This window comes from Neolamprologus multifasciatus, chromosome 16, assembly GCF_963576455.1.
Source record: "Neolamprologus multifasciatus chromosome 16, fNeoMul1.2, whole genome shotgun sequence".
NCBI lineage: Eukaryota > Metazoa > Chordata > Actinopteri > Cichliformes > Cichlidae > Neolamprologus > Neolamprologus multifasciatus.
In genome coordinates this window covers 10,017,152-10,032,645 of record NC_140454.1, presented here as the reverse complement: position 1 = coordinate 10,032,645, position 15,494 = coordinate 10,017,152, and the positions used below count along the sequence as shown (strand labels likewise).

The 15,494-nt window shown below is 41.9% G+C and overlaps 1 protein-coding gene across 1 annotated transcript in view; it reads left to right on the top strand.

Annotated features, from left to right (window-relative positions):
• itgb5 (integrin, beta 5) overlaps positions 1–14,730 on the top strand; it is a 46,058-nt gene extending 31,328 nt beyond the window's left edge. Inside the window, exons 12-16 of the mRNA XM_085135749.1 lie at positions 6,658–6,880; positions 7,969–8,069; positions 10,346–10,465; positions 11,298–11,464; positions 11,642–14,730. Coding sequence (XP_084991875.1) covers positions 6,658–6,880; positions 7,969–8,069; positions 10,346–10,465; positions 11,298–11,464; positions 11,642–11,737 — 707 coding nt within the window. The 3' untranslated portion in view covers positions 11,738–14,730. The remainder of the gene's footprint in view (positions 1–6,657; positions 6,881–7,968; positions 8,070–10,345; positions 10,466–11,297; positions 11,465–11,641) is intronic.
• Positions 14,731–15,494: the final 764 nt, after the last annotated feature.

The following is a 15,494-nucleotide window of genomic DNA, read 5'->3' as shown; positions in this document are numbered from 1 at the left end:
CACCTCCCAGCAGGATCAGGTGTTTTTTGGACAGAGTCACCTATCAGGTGCTGTTGGGGATAAAGGGGTAGGATCCTGCGTGGTAACGACTAGGGGTGGGGGGAAAAAATCGATACTGTGTAGTATCGTGATATTTTGTTTGCTAATAATGTATCGATACAGGGACAGCAGAAATCGATATTTTGTTACAAAAAAGGTTTTTGTGCTCTGACTTCAGAGCATGTTGATTCTTTTTCTGAGCAAGAATCCTGACATTCCTTCACTGTCCAAATGTGTCTAACTTGTTTTTTGGCAGCAATAAACATGACAGTTTACTTATTTTAATTTAAGACATGTTTTATTTTAATTAAGTTTAAAACTTTTTTATTTAATGTAAAATTATATTTTGTTTTAATTTACTTTCAAATTCTTCAGTTGCTGAAGGGGCTGCATAGTTTTCATAAATTGCATAGTTCAGAATAGCTATAATTGTACCAGATGGTTGTGTTCAGTTAAGTTGGACTAGACTGTAATACAAACCGTTCAGTTTGTCAACAATAAAACTGAAATGAGAGAAAGACTGAGTGTGAGACTTTGTTATTAGATAAAATGAATATTGATAAAGTTTACCTTTATGTACAGAATCTGAATATCGCAAAATATTTTAAAAATTGCAATAATATCGTATCGTGCGTTAAGTATTGTGATAATATCGTATCGTGGGATGTATGGTGATTCCCACCTCTAGTAATGACTAGATATAGTGTAGGTGGATGAATCTTTGGGGACAGTACCATTCTGGTATCCAGCTTTGGGGATCCTGGGTGAGGAGCACTGGAAGTTCTGTGCGGAGCAGCCGTGAATCGCTGCCAGGGTTTCCACCTGAGAATGAGTGGCTGAGTCATGTTTGGAGAAATTAAAGAAAAATGACTGGCACTACCTGCTCGTGTCAGTACTCGCCATCACCCATCAGATCTAACTGTGGGCTCGTGGGTGATTTGAAGGTCATTTGGGAAGATGGGGAAAACCTAATGCTGGAATTTGACTGATGTTTTTGAAGGAAAGGACGTGTGTGGGTCACCATTTTTTTTCCAAAAATGACGAACAGGTATGTCAAACATTAACCTTCTCCTCTCTCCAGCATGCAGTTTTTAAAATTCTCCTGCTCTGTCCCCTGCAGTATCCTAAAACACACACTGAACTCAGTGGTGAGCGGAGTGCATGCCGACACTGGGAACTGGGCCCAAATTACCCTCCGTTGACTGGTTGTGGAGGCTTTACCTGGTGGAGATGTTGCTGGGATATGAATGAGTTTTGTTTTTACAAAGATTTCTTAATAGCTTTTGTCTCCTTTGGCTTTCTGTGTTTGTCTTTTTTGGACAGTATCTCATCTCACAACATGCTTCTTCTGTTTTTGTTGTTTAATAAAAAGGAAGTGTCTACATCTGTATTTAAAGTCAAGAAATAGTGCCAGACAGGCTATTTTTTTTTTTTTTTTTTTTTTTTTTTGACATCCTGTACTGTGCTGATTTCTAGCACATGAATAGATGACATGCTTTGAAAAGATGTTTCAAACTGTGGATTTTTTGGTTCTATCTTTACTTTCATTCATATTTTTGTATCAACTTTATTTAGAACATTTGAACTCAACTATGCCAATTATGTACTGCAGGATATCCCACAGGAAATGGAGCCTCTCCAGAAGGACACTTTTTACCTCCACTTTTCTTTTTCAAGGCAAAATAGCTTTCCACCACAAACATTTCCGATATTTGGTGAAGCCTTTGCACAAGACCACAATATAGATTCAGACTGCAACTGGAGACGTTGGAGGTTGCCGGCTTCGTTTTCCTTCCCAAACATCACAGCCTCTGGGACGCAGGCTCCTCTTTGGCCACCGTTGCAGGAAGTGACTGTTTCTCTCTCTGCAGTGGGAACCAGAGGGAGCGTTTCAGTCTTCCTCCACTCCTGCTGTAGGCTGCCACACCATATCACACATTCACTGCATTCCTGCCGAGGGTTACTGAGTTCAGTTTGTTGACCTCCAGACTAGAAAAAGAATCTTGGCTCGATGTAAAGCTGATGGTTTCTACTTAATGGGACAGCTAATTGCTGCTTGATGTTGCTGCTGCTGTCATAAACTGTTTGGTTTCATCTTCAGAGCTTATGGCATCATTTGAAGGCTTTCATTTTGAGCCAAATGTTCAAAGTGTCAGAGTATTGAGTAATTCCAGCTCACAGATCTAGAAATAATGCCCAGCTGTTCAAAAACAACAGGAACTACAACTGCAACCATCTCATGAATTGTACATCTGTGTCGAGTCCATCGTTTTCTCTCTCTCCTGTTTTCCACCCACAAAACACGCAGAGGGAGGGAGAGGCTGATGTGTCAAATCCTTCTTTGTACACTCTGGTTTGCACAGACATGCACAACAGTCCTCCAGATGGCCAAACAATTCACTCTGTGGACTTTTTATTTGTCTGTGATGCTTTTATTGAGAAACATTAGTTGAGCTCCCGTTTAAAGCCCAAAGCTCCTGTTGTCTGTATGATATGATGGAAGAAATGTCCTTCTAAAAATACCCCAGAAGCTCATTTCCGTTTATATAATCTCCAAATATTTATTTAAGCTTGTTTACAATGTGATGTCTCTCTCTCACAGCAAAAATAATATGTACAGGCCCTCACAGGCTACATGCAATGTTAGGATCTACTCTTGATCCTGTCATGCCTATAAAAACCACCAGTCTGACAGAAGGGACTAATTTTTTTTTTTTTTGCTTGTTTTCAGCCTTTGTAATCCTTCCAAAGATATCCCCCTGATGTTTATACTGCATATTATATGCTCCAGTGTTATGAGAATATGTAATGCAGCGTATTGTGGTGTGAGATGATCGTATACTCCTGTTTTTGAGGATTTCTAAAGAATAATTATAGGTGCGCTTTTTTTTTTCTTACGTGTCTAATATTTTACTAAGAACTGCATTTTTGTATAAATTCGAGTGAGTCTTAGGCCATGCTACATTAGCTTATGTCTCTGCACCACTCTGCAAGTATATCTATACAATACTAGATGCCATTGTTATTTCCATGCTATGCGGATTTGTTCAGACCTCAAACACTTGGCATTTACATAAAAGATGAACTTAAGTTGTTGGTTTGCTTTGGTGAGGCTGAAGCAAAAGGCCAGAAGGAGGTGACTCACTGTTGTATAGAAATATAGGAAAACAGCCCTTGATTTCTGAGGTCAGTGAACACTTTTCTGTTGAGTTTATAGTCTCAATCGCCAGTTTCAAGTCTTGCAGAATAGAACACAAATCAACACATTCCTTTTTTTTAAAATGGCTGTGGATCAGGAGGTAGAGTGTGTCCTGTACTAATCCAAAGCTTGGAGGCCAAAGTATCATTGGGCAAGATAATGAAGCCTGAGTTGCTCCCAATGCATTCGTCAGAGACTGAATGTTAGAAGATAAAACACACCTAGATGTAGACAGAAATAAGGCCCAGGTGCCAATCTGCAGCTTCCCCAGCTTTCCTGTCAGTTCACAAAAAGAGAAAAAAAACTTAGATCCTTTGTAATATGCCTTCACTAACCACTGGTTAGAGCTGGACCAGGGAAAAGTTAAAAGCAGATGCTTTCACTGATTTTACTGCAGCAGTTGACTGCAAAGATGGGGGAAATTGTGAAAATAAAGATGTATGGCAGCATTTAGGCTAGTGCATTACAGTGAGCAAGATATAGACATATGTAGTATGCGTTCATGCTTCATTCATTCATGTGGTATTCATAGTCAGTAGTGTGAAGACTAGAACACTATTCTTTCCATTTTTTGTTTTTCCTTTCCATTTTGAATTTCCTCTAATCTTCTTATGGGAATCGAGCAACATAAGGGAAAAGTATTTGACGGCCTGAGATGGTGGTAACGAAACAGAAAGCAGCCTAATGGCTGGCGATCGTGGCTCAAGATTGTGGAGTTCACCTTGTAATCGGAAGGTTGCCGGTTCGAGCCCCGGCTCGGACAGTCTCGGTTGTTGTGTCCTTGGGCAAGACACTTCATCTACTGCCTACTGGTGTTGGCCAGAAGGGCCGATGGCGCAATATGGCAGCCTCACTTCTGTCAGTCTACCCCAGGGCAGCTGTGGCTACAACTGTAGCTTGCCTCCACCAGTGTGTGAATGTGTGTGTGAACTGGGTGTGTAAAGCGCTTTGGGGTCCCTAGGGGGGACTAGTAAAAGCGCTATACAAATACAGGCCATTTACCATTTATATAATGTCAGAAATGAAAATTCTTGGATGTCTCCAGAACAACTCCTTCCTCTTCCTCATTTTATCTCATCTTGGCTGCTGTTCCAGGCTGACAGAATGTCTCGAGAAACGTCATGGAAAAGTTGCAAGCTAAAGGGGAAGGTCACAGCTCTGAAGGATCTGAACACTTTCCATGTTCCCTCCTCCGCTACAGCTGTGTTTATTGTGAGTACTGCTTAATCTCACAGCAGAGAAGAAGAAGAAGTGAAACAACTTACCAGCTAAATCACAAGACGGAATGGCAGGATAAAGAGCATGTGCACTTGCTCCAAACATCTGGTTCAAGGCATATGGTGACGGTTAGCTGTTGTAGACTCGTGAAGTGTTGATCGCTGGTATTTTCTTCTGTCAGCACGCCAGTTCATTTCACGATTGGTGCAGTTGTCCAAAGACTGTCAGCATCTAGGAAAAGAAGCGGTACCTAACATATGACGAAATAAAGACATCTTTAACTTGGAGTTTGGTCAATTTTAAGCTTGTTTAAGTTGAGCAGGAACATCTCCTAGCATGAATTTGTCTTGTTGCATAGACTTTTAAAAAAAGATCCTCCACATAGTTGATCTTCTTCTTTTCTTTATTTATTTAAAGAAAAAAATTGCAGCCATGCACTGTGATGCAGAAAACAACATTTGTATGCAACAGGAAATTCCAAAAGCTCAGTCATAAGCGCTGGGAAAGAGCACAGACATGAATATTTCACATAAATATTAGTGTATTTGCACACAGCAGATCTATTAGCAGCTCGCCAGGACATGTTGAATGAGAACACAGCTACACTTCTTTTATCCTCCCCATGCTGTCAGGAAGAGATCCCAGTTCGTGCCCTCTGAATGCCCACAAAGCAGCGCAGTCATCTAAGGACACGTTCCCAGTGTTGGTACTGTGAGTCAGCCACATGCCACTCATTGTGGTAGCCTCCAGTGACTGAGGGCTAGGAGTGGTCCTCTAGACAGATTTCATTTGACTGGTCTCAGGTTTTCAACCTTGAGAGAAAAAAAACGTGCACAGTTCTGCAGCATGCACTGAATAATTAGGAAGTGTTTAGACAAGAATAAGAAGAATTTACTGCATGTCTGTGATTCCAGACAGTATGTTGCACAACTCTGACCACTTGCTTGATGATTAGAAAAAATGTTTCCTCTTGGTTTTGAGAAGTCTCTGTGACCTCTTTCAGGATCTGGCTGCAATCAGGGGCTCAGTTTTTCCTCCTGGTAGTGTCTGATGTTGACTGGCAGTATACTGTGATTGTCTTTCTTGACTGCCAGGAGAGCCCCTTTGACAGAAGTACGAACCACTCCTACAGTGATTTCATTTGTTAGTGACCCAGTTATTTCTTAGTCTCCACAAATAACTGTCTTCAGTGTTTTTTTCCATTTTAACGGCTTTGAAATAGGAGGACTGGAAAAGTCAAGTGTTTAATGTACCAGCCTACTCGATTAACGTGCTACATAAGAACCAGTCCATTCCTTTTCTGTTGATAAAGTCTGTATTGGTATAGTTTGCCTACAGTATGTCCTTCCTCTTTGTTCCTTATCAGTCTCTGGGAGCAGATTCATGAATATGGTCTTTGTGGGGGGTCTTGGAACAGCGGGTGTGAAATCAGCTTGTCAGTAAGGCTTCTTTGATTGCAGCTGCTGTCCTCCTTATATCAAGGAGTCTTCTTGTCTCTGACTGCTCTCTCTTTACCACAGACTGTTCTTAGACAACCAAACCAAATCAGAGTTATAGCAAGAGCTAGAGCCCGTTCTTGGACTCATTCCAGTGTTGATAAGTCAATGAATGCAGTACAAACAGGGCAGTTTGCTCAGTGCTGGTAGGAGAAGAGCATGATCAACACTGCAATACTCCAGATGTTTCAGTTTCCCACTGTTGCAAAGGAGAAGCAAAACCTCCTCTATGAACTGTCAGCTAGACTCTGTATATGTTGCTCAATCTCTTGTCACACGTGAAGTTTAGCCAGCGGCTTCTAGTGTAGTTTTTGTTCTTCTAGCGAAATCTAAGTCCTTCAGTTCTTGGACTTAGCCAGTAATCCACTCTTCAATGATATTCAAGTTTGCCAACAAAAGCATCTCAATATATTTCCAAAGCCATGAAATGAATTACATAAAACTCCAATTTTTGCTTCTTATGAGGGTTGCTAATTAAAGGGTTCTATGTCCAGAAAACCTTTTACCCCACAGCTCTAAGAGGCCAATAGGGTGTTGTCGTCACCCTGCTGGGCGTTCAGGTGGTATGGACACCCAAAATTGAATGTGACCTGGGCGTTTCAAACTGAGAGCATCTGCTAAAAATCTCTATCACATACAGTGTCCGAGCTGCGTCGCTGTAACATTGTTTCTCTGCTGACCTGCTGTGTGTTCCTCTCTCGGCAGGTCATGGTGAGTGTCACTGTGGGGAGTGTAAATGCCATGCTGGTTACATTGGCGACAACTGCAACTGCTCGACGGAGACATCGGGCTGCATTTCAGATGACGGGCAGATGTGCAGCGGGCGAGGCAGCTGTGTGTGCGGCCGCTGTCAGTGCACTGAGCCCGGAGCCTTTGGAGAAACCTGCGAAAAATGCCCCACTTGCCCCGATGCCTGCGGCACAAAGAGGTAAGTGCCGTGCTGTGGTTTATACCTGTGGTTTACACAGTCCAAGTTGGAGCTTGACCTGCTTGTTTGGGTTGCTAATATCCGCTGATGGGTGAGAAATAAGGTGGAAAATTGAAACCTTCAGGCTGTCTGCAACTGTAAGCTCCAGGAAAAGCTCAAAGTAGTCTAAAACCAAGACCTCACATACCTCTCTCACTTGAAGACTGATCAGAAAACTCTTCCCATGCCTTCAAAGCTAACTCTCATGTCATTTGTGACATGAAACCATTTGTTCAAACTCAGATCACTCCGTGTAGCAGCGCTAGCTTTTGAGAGGATGGAACTACAGTTTCCTCTCAACAGGCTTCCTGTGAGAGATAACGTTTAGTTGAAAAACTGATGTTGTTTTTATTGTGCAAAAGCGCAAGTGCTGGTCAGAACTGATTTAAAGACAGGATTTTTGCTTCCATAGTGGAAGTCAAAGGAGAGAGAGGCATCACTGTGCATTTGCTGTGCCAGAGAATTTATGACATTTCTATAACTGGACAATCAGTGGTCCAATCCCTGCTGCTTTCAACCTCGGTGTCGAAGCATCTTCTGACATGATACATAGAACAAGTTTTGCCCAATGCATCCACTGGAGCATGCTGGGCATAATGCTTAGAGGCATATAAGAATAGTGTTGTATCGATCTCTTTGTGAATGGGTGTCTTGTAGTAAGAAAGCGCTTTGAGCTCTCAGAATAGAAAACCATTTCTTTTAAGAACCAAATCAAGTTTAAAAGCAGCGTTTAACAAACTTGAAGCATCTGTGAAAGGTTCCTGTAACCTGCACCAGCAACAGTTCATGCACTCATCAGGTTCTTTGTTCTGTGTGCTGCACGGTTCACTTGCTGTTTAGTCGCAGTTTGTAGTAGAGACAGTTCCAGTGTTTTAGCAGAGCACAGTGGGGCACTTTCGACAGCTGATGTAGCAAAGCAAAAATAACAAACTGAAGCACAGTAACAATGTCATATGATTGGCTTTTGGGTTGAGTGATCTCTGCCTTCTGAATGTAGATATAAAAATATATGCATATGTTTAGCGTGTCTTTGTCCTTCTCTGATTCAGGGAGTGCATTGAGTGCCGGCTTTTCAATTCTGGAAGGCTTGCGGACAATGAGACTTGCCAGCGACAGTGCAAGGATCGCATCATCACTGTGGAGACTCTCAGTGAGTAAACACAAATACACACACTAACACAGAGACCAACTTGCTGGCAGAGAAAAGTATTCACATCTGTAGCATCTGCATCATTTTTCACATTCTGCATACCGTTTATTGTTGTTACTGTGGGACTTTGCTAAAGTAATTGTCTGACTCCCACTAATGAGGCACTATTAACACCTGATGTAATAAAGTACATTCAGATGCTCAACAGTCTGAATGCACGCACAAGGACTTTTCCATTCCAGGAAAAGCTATATTTTAAATATCAATACATAAAAGAACAGCTCAAAGTGATCTTCTACCTTTAAGCTTCCATGAGAAGCAGGATACATACACCAGACACAAACAACTGAAGCAGCAGAGCTTGAAGTGGTTTAACTGATTAGCTGAAAGTGAAATAGTTGGCCATCTTTTATATACAGTCTATTTTAAAAACAAATTATAGGAAAATTCAAGTTTGTATTTTGGCATCTTTGCCCTTTTGGCAACAGAAGTGACCATTTTAGCAAGCTTTGTTAACAAAATGGGGGGACTGGACTGTTTGATTGGACCTACAGTATTTTATTTCAGCCAAGAGTGCATTCGGCATGGACAGATGAAGTATAGTACATGTGTAGTCCTGACAGTTGTTTATGGGATTGTCTAAAGGAACGTTTTTAGTTCCAGGTACTTTGGATGGACATGTGACATGTCACAACTGATTTAGATTTATGCTGTGAATCTCTGACTCTATGCAATAACCTGTAAAAGTAGCCAACTTTGTTACCAGCATTCATGCTTGTGCGTGTTGTTTCATGTGTGGTGCAGCCTCGATAAGAAACAAATAAAATGTTTGGTTCCCACTCTTTGTTGTTGTTTTGGTTTGGCTTTTTTTTTTCATTTTCAGAGACAGACACATTTGTACTTCCCTCGGGTGCATTCTGATCGTTTCAGCAATCTCCCTCGAGGAATATGCCGACCACTGGGAATTCTTTTATTGAGGCTGTGATTGTTCTTCCTGTACTAGGACGGCTGTTATTCTTTCACTGATAAATTTAAAAACTGTGTAGTTACGTTTCCAGGAAGGTCCACGTCAGCTTACATAATATTATGTAAGCTGCCACATAATATGTATATTATGTGGCAGGGTTTTGGAGCTTTCTGGTTCCAGTAGCTTAACACAGAAGTATCAATCCCCTGTTAGCATCTACAGGTGGTACAGCCTCTGAGTTTCTTTTCTAGTATGGCTGTCGCCTCTGTTCAACTCTCTGTGGTTGTTTGAGGCTTTGCTGCTTACACCCTTTCTTTTTTCACACCTCTGTGATTGCTAATGAAAGTACACCCAGTGCTCAGCGGTCAGGCTTGACCTCATGTTTATGTTATTATGTGGAAGATGGCGGTCTGGACCTGTCGCAGCTCCACACAGCAGGCAGCTACACCATCTCATCTACAACCCCTCATTTGGTTCAGAGTTCAGTCTATTTTAGAATCCAATCCTCCGCTGACACCTACCTTCTCTACAGGGAGAATCCACTCGCTAAACAAACCAAACCTGCAGTGCAGGCCTGTCTTTGGCCTGTCTCGTGGTTCATTGTAAAAAGCCAGGGGACACCATCCAAAATGTTTGGCAGTGCATCTTTTTTTTTTTTTTTTCCCTCACAGCCTGGTGCTGAACACTCGGGGGAAATTTGAAATGTTTTAAGTCGCACTGTGACACTGCATGGCCTGAGTCTGTGTTTAGCCATAGAGACTATTATATTAGCATTCCATATTGGCCCAGCATGGCTCTGGCCCAGGTCTGATGTGTTTCATAGCATTCTCTACTAGTTCAGCCATCTGACTGCCCTTAATGGTCTCCACATGTACATTCCAGATACTTTGTGCATGAACTAGAGGAGCAGGGGCTGATGGGAGGGGTGGACCAGGACGGAGTGACCTCATCCTCCCTTGTGAGGTTTTGAATCTGGTCAGATAATGATGATCGAATGCAAACAATGGCAAACAGAATGTCAGCATTTCAGTCAAGCCTGTCTTTTTTGTTGTTGTTGTTTTTAAATTGTGACTTCACAGCAGAGACATTGACTGATGTGTTAAACATTCATAAGTGGATCCGTTTGGCCCGGAGCGTGAGATTCCTCTTGGATGTCTTTTGTTCCAGTGTCTGAAGCCAAACCTTAATAGTTTTTTATAATATCAAAGTCTCGCTTTGTTAGAACAGCAGTAGAAAGTGAGAAACTTGCATTTATTGAGAAATGTGTCTGTGTTTTCTCCCACCTCCCATCTCTCTCTGTCATGCTTAGAAACTGACGAGCCCGGCGCTGTGCTTTGTTTGTACAAGACAGACGACGATTGTGTCATGAAGTTCACATATTCTGAGCACGCCAGCGGACAATCTATACTCTCAGCTCTTAAAGAGCCAGGTCAGTGCTACAAACAACAATACATAATGTTGTCTTTCCTGGGGTTTTTTGTTTTTTTAGCAGCACTTGTTGGTAAATTTGACAGCTGGTAATGATCAAGTGCTTTTGGATTGCACGTAGGTATCAGCTGCTTGATTTTCACCACCATCTTTAAAGATTCTGGGTTCATTGCTCCCAACCTTACCTCACATTATTCCCCCTCAGTGGTTACAGACAATGAACCTGTCACTACAAAGGAGGCTTAAGAGTGTAGTTCTGAGTGACTGTCATTCTATGTCCAGAGTCAGGGGTGTCGAATTTATTATTTTTGGTCCAATTTGTTTTTACAAATTGGACCAAAAATAACTTTTTGATTGCAAACGTGGGGGATGTCAACCGTTTCATGTTACCTGAGTTCGCTGTCTCCATTTACCCACTGGCTCCAGAAAGTCCACACATCTATTTTTAAGTGGGCAGAGTGACACCCTGGCTCTGTGCTGTGTTTTCAGTGCCGCCTTTAATGCCCCGTGTCTTCATTTATGTTCTTAAGAAATAACTACTTGTGACTTCCCTGTGATACGAACTGGCTGAAGCAGACACTCAGTTTCTTCATTGTGCCAGTGACTGTCCGGTCACCTCTAAGACCTTAGAGGTTTGTTTTGGGTTTGTTTGTTTTTTGTTTTGTTTTTTGGGGGGGTGGGGGGGTTGTTGGTTCCAAGCCATTGTGCCCGATCTGTTCAGCCACCATGCCATCCATTTCACCTCACCAATGTTTGCTGAAGATGGGGAACAAAGAGCTGTGACTTACGTTAAGTGAGCTTGTGTTAAATGTTGTTTCCTGTGCCTGCTTCAGAGTGCGTCAGGGGACCAGATGCCCTGATGGTGCTGGTCGCAGTGGTTGGGAGCATCTTGTTGGTAGGACTGTTGCTGCTCGCTGCCTGGAAGCTGGTCATCACTATCCACGACCGGCGTGAGTTTGCCCGCTTCCAGAGCGCCCGCTCGCGTGCCCGATATGAAATGGTAAGGATGAGCCTAACTCATGAGTATTACAGCCCCATCATGTATACTAGCAATAAACTGAGGCTCATAGTTTGAGGCTGAAAAACCTCAGCACCTTCTATGTAGGTGAGATAAACCAAGCCAGTCAAATAAAATGGGCCCTTCAGGTATTAAAAGTCTCATCTCTCTCCCCCTCAGGCCTCTAACCCTCTGTACAAGCACCCCATCTCTACACATTTTGTGGAAACAGATTTCAGCATGTACAGCAAGTCCTACAATGGAGGGCTCCACTGATCCCTCAGTACAGGGCGCGGCGGGACCGGTCCAACAAGTAGATCAAGGGGACGTGCCTGAGGTGGATGGTGGACTGAGCACACTCACCCGTCTGCACAGTGCACACCCACAGCGATGGCAGAAGAGAAATGACTTAAAGTGTGTTCAAAGAGAAGTCTGTGGCCTTTTTTTTGTTTTATTTTCACCCGGGAGATTGAAACCACCTGTGTCTGTGCTTCACCGAACACATTAACACCACCCTCGTCGCGATCGGGATACAGAGTGATTAGGGTTAGAAGTGAGCTCGTCTGCAGTTATTCACCATAGACCAACTTATTGAAACCATAACTCCAGCCACATAAAAGCGCTGCTCATTCTGTACAGATCAGGCAAGATATTGGCTTCTTTGTATATTTTAGTAGGTGTTGAAGATGCATTTTTCCTGCTGCAGATGATTCCAATTCACATGATTCTTAAAAAGCACATATTTCTGAGGGGGCCGGGGCTATTAAAATGTTTGGTACTACTAACTTTTACTAAGCAACTTTTCTTACCTTCATTTTGCACAGAAGTTATTGAGTCAAGTCTTGGAAAGATTTAAATAGTTTTTTTTTTATGTCTTAAGAGTGTGTGTGTGTGTGTGTGTGTGTGTGTGTGTGATTTTTGTGCTCCAATTGCACTCAGTTGCAGGGTACAAACTCACCCTTCAGCATCTGAACACTGACGTTTCAGTCTGGTGTTGCTCTGTAACAAGAAAAGAACAAATCTGGCAACATTTTGGTCTGTTTCTAGAGATGTTCTGGCCTCCTTACCACCTCTAAGACACTGCTAAAAAAAAAAACATTCCCAAACATTTAGCTTTCTTTAAATGTACAACTAAATAAATAACATGCATTACATTCTGTACGTTAAAACACATTCAGCAGGGGTCAGCAAGTATTCAATCATGGGCTCTTTAGTATATTTATATACAGTATATATTATGGGTTCATTTATTAACTTCCTTGAATATAGGCAGGACTGGATTTAATGTGGTTATGTTTATTGATATAAGCCCAGTGTTAATATTTTTAAACACGACTATTAAACCTCATCTTGTGTCGGGGAGGCTGAATGGCCATATTTGGCCCCTGGTCACCATTAGCCTGCCCAGTTTATTTTATGTTGTAAAATAAATGTATATATTATAAATAAATTAATAAGCTTAGTATTGGGAGGTCACAGGTCAAGGTCAGTCAGCTATCGCCTGACGGTAATGCCAGTCCACATCAGTTCATACCCATCTGTGTATCTTATTGGCCAATCTGAGTTGCTGCTGCCACTGCAAAAGCTGTTTTTGCAACCCACCTCAGCTCCTCTTTATCATGTATGTCATTTGTACCCGGTCACATTTTGGACAGAGGACAGATGGTTTGAAAGAGGAGTAAAAGAAGCCATCTATGTGCACTGTGAGCGGCCATCTTTGAATAGAGGCGGTGGTTTACGACACCAACTGTCTGCCATCTATAATCCAGTTTTGAGATCCCTTCCCAGACGCCTTAATGCTCACAAACATCCTGGGCCATTTGACTTCAGGAAATCACATGAAAGGGTGGGGCTAGGTCTCACAGTGAGTTCACCCGAAACCTTGGCTGATTGTGACCTACACCCGTTTTCACACCTTGGTTCATGTAGAGGATCATTAGGGGGGTCCATTGTCCCTCTTGGGGGGAACACTCCCATAGGGCTTAAATCTGGGACTCTTAAACTGAAGAAGCTACTCTGATGAGAGGTTTAACCTCTTCAAGCAACTTAAAGAAGTCCAGACGCTTTTCTTTCCAAGCTCCTTAGTCTACGCTGACCTGGATGACTGAGAACCTTCACAGACATACCTGGTTCAGTATCTTGCTTCTGCTCTTCCTTCTATTTAGGCTTTCCATGTATGACAACGAGAGGGTGGGAGGTACCAGAGCCATGCCGCCAAATCCAACCTCCTGCAGATAATTTGGATAAAGTGTTCCTTACACAATTATCTTTTTGACTCTTTAGACAAAACAAGCAATATGATGATGTCACTGTTACAAAGTAACAGAACTAATAAAGTGCTAGAATTCCATTCACCAAATTTGAAGCACAATCTTCTTGGAAATATTGTCAGATAATTTTACTGAAAAGCCTTAACAAAATCCAATTAAGTTAAATAGGATACATTTTCACCCATTATCTATTTTGGTTCTTTCAGTTTTGTTTAATTTTTCAGTCTATGAATATGCCGCTGAGTGGAATAAAATGTATATATGCAGAAAAAAAACATATTATTAATTATAATCAAGTGTCTTTTTAAATGTATTGACAGTAAGGAAAATCTCAAACATCACCAGCCTCTGATTCTCTAAAACCAGCTCCCAAACACAGGGTTAGGGGTCTGCGCTGTGTGAAATAGCCAGCACTGTGGTAATGACGTTCTCAACGGTTACATTCACGTGCAGTGGAGACACAGATCAGTGTGACTGTGACATGTGCAGTGCTGTGTTAATGTGATTTGGGCACATAATATGACTGGCTTATAATATGACTCTGTATTCACCCTGCCAGCTGTGGGAGTGGGTGGAAGCAAAGTGTCCAGGGTCATAAATCAGCAGTCGCCGTTCCCACAGGAAGAAGCTCTGTCTGAACCGTCAGAGGGAAAGCAGGACGTGTAGGGAGGGGTGAGCCTGGGGGAAGAAGGTGCTCTGTGGGCTTTTTGGTAACAATCTTAAGTGTAAGTGGCAGGAACTTGGAGTTGGCGTGAGTGAGTGATGAATGCTAATAATATTACATGTGGGCATGCGAGGCTAAAAGTGCCTTGCAGTTTTCACTTGGCTCGGGTGTGCTTCTTGGCACAGCTGACTGAAGTTCTCCCACCACTACCTTTTCCAGCTCCTCCTCTTTGTACAGCCCTGAACATTTACACATGGAAAAGCAGGACTCGCAGCACTCCCTGTAACACTGCACGCACACGCAGCAAAACAATAAATCTGCTTTTGTCAAAACTCCGTCAGTCTCTTGTGTTTGCTTCAGTCCATTGTTGAATTTTCTCAAAGGCTATTTTAGGACGAACGTTGTGAATCCGAGTTCTATTCTAGGACATCGCACATGCGTATGCGCACACTTCAAAGTTTGGTAAAACATCTGTTTGCACCACTAACTCTGCTCTTACATGTTTGATGTGTAATTGCTCAGACAGGACTGCTTCTCTGATGGTGTAATTTACACTTGGTTAAACTCCTCCCACACATTATCATAATGACTCTGTAATTAGGTTTACTCCATGTGCTTCAAATTAACTTTTTTATTTTTTATTTTTAAAGAACAGCAGCTAATTTAGTTCATTCTCTCTGATTGCTTAATATGTCACTAAATGTTGCACTACACATTTGTGCAGAGTTACAATTACATGTACACACATCACAGAATCCATACAGAGATGTGGTGAACATTCGCATGTAACAGTATTTTTTGATTTGTTATTTTTATGTTAATGATAAATGATTATAAAAGATCTTATAAATGACAGTTTTGTCTCTCACAATAAAGTGAAATGTGTTTAGAAATTTTACAAAGGGATTGAAGACACTTTGTACTTTAGGGAAACCCCTTTATCAAAGCTGTTAATCTCCACTGCTTTTGCATTGTCCTCAGTTTATCCCCGTCCCCAGAAGTGTCTGTGAGATGCTGTATGTACACACACCAGAAGAAAATCTTAAAATGCAACAAAAGAAAATACTTTTTTCTTTTGAGGTTTTTTTTTTTTCATATT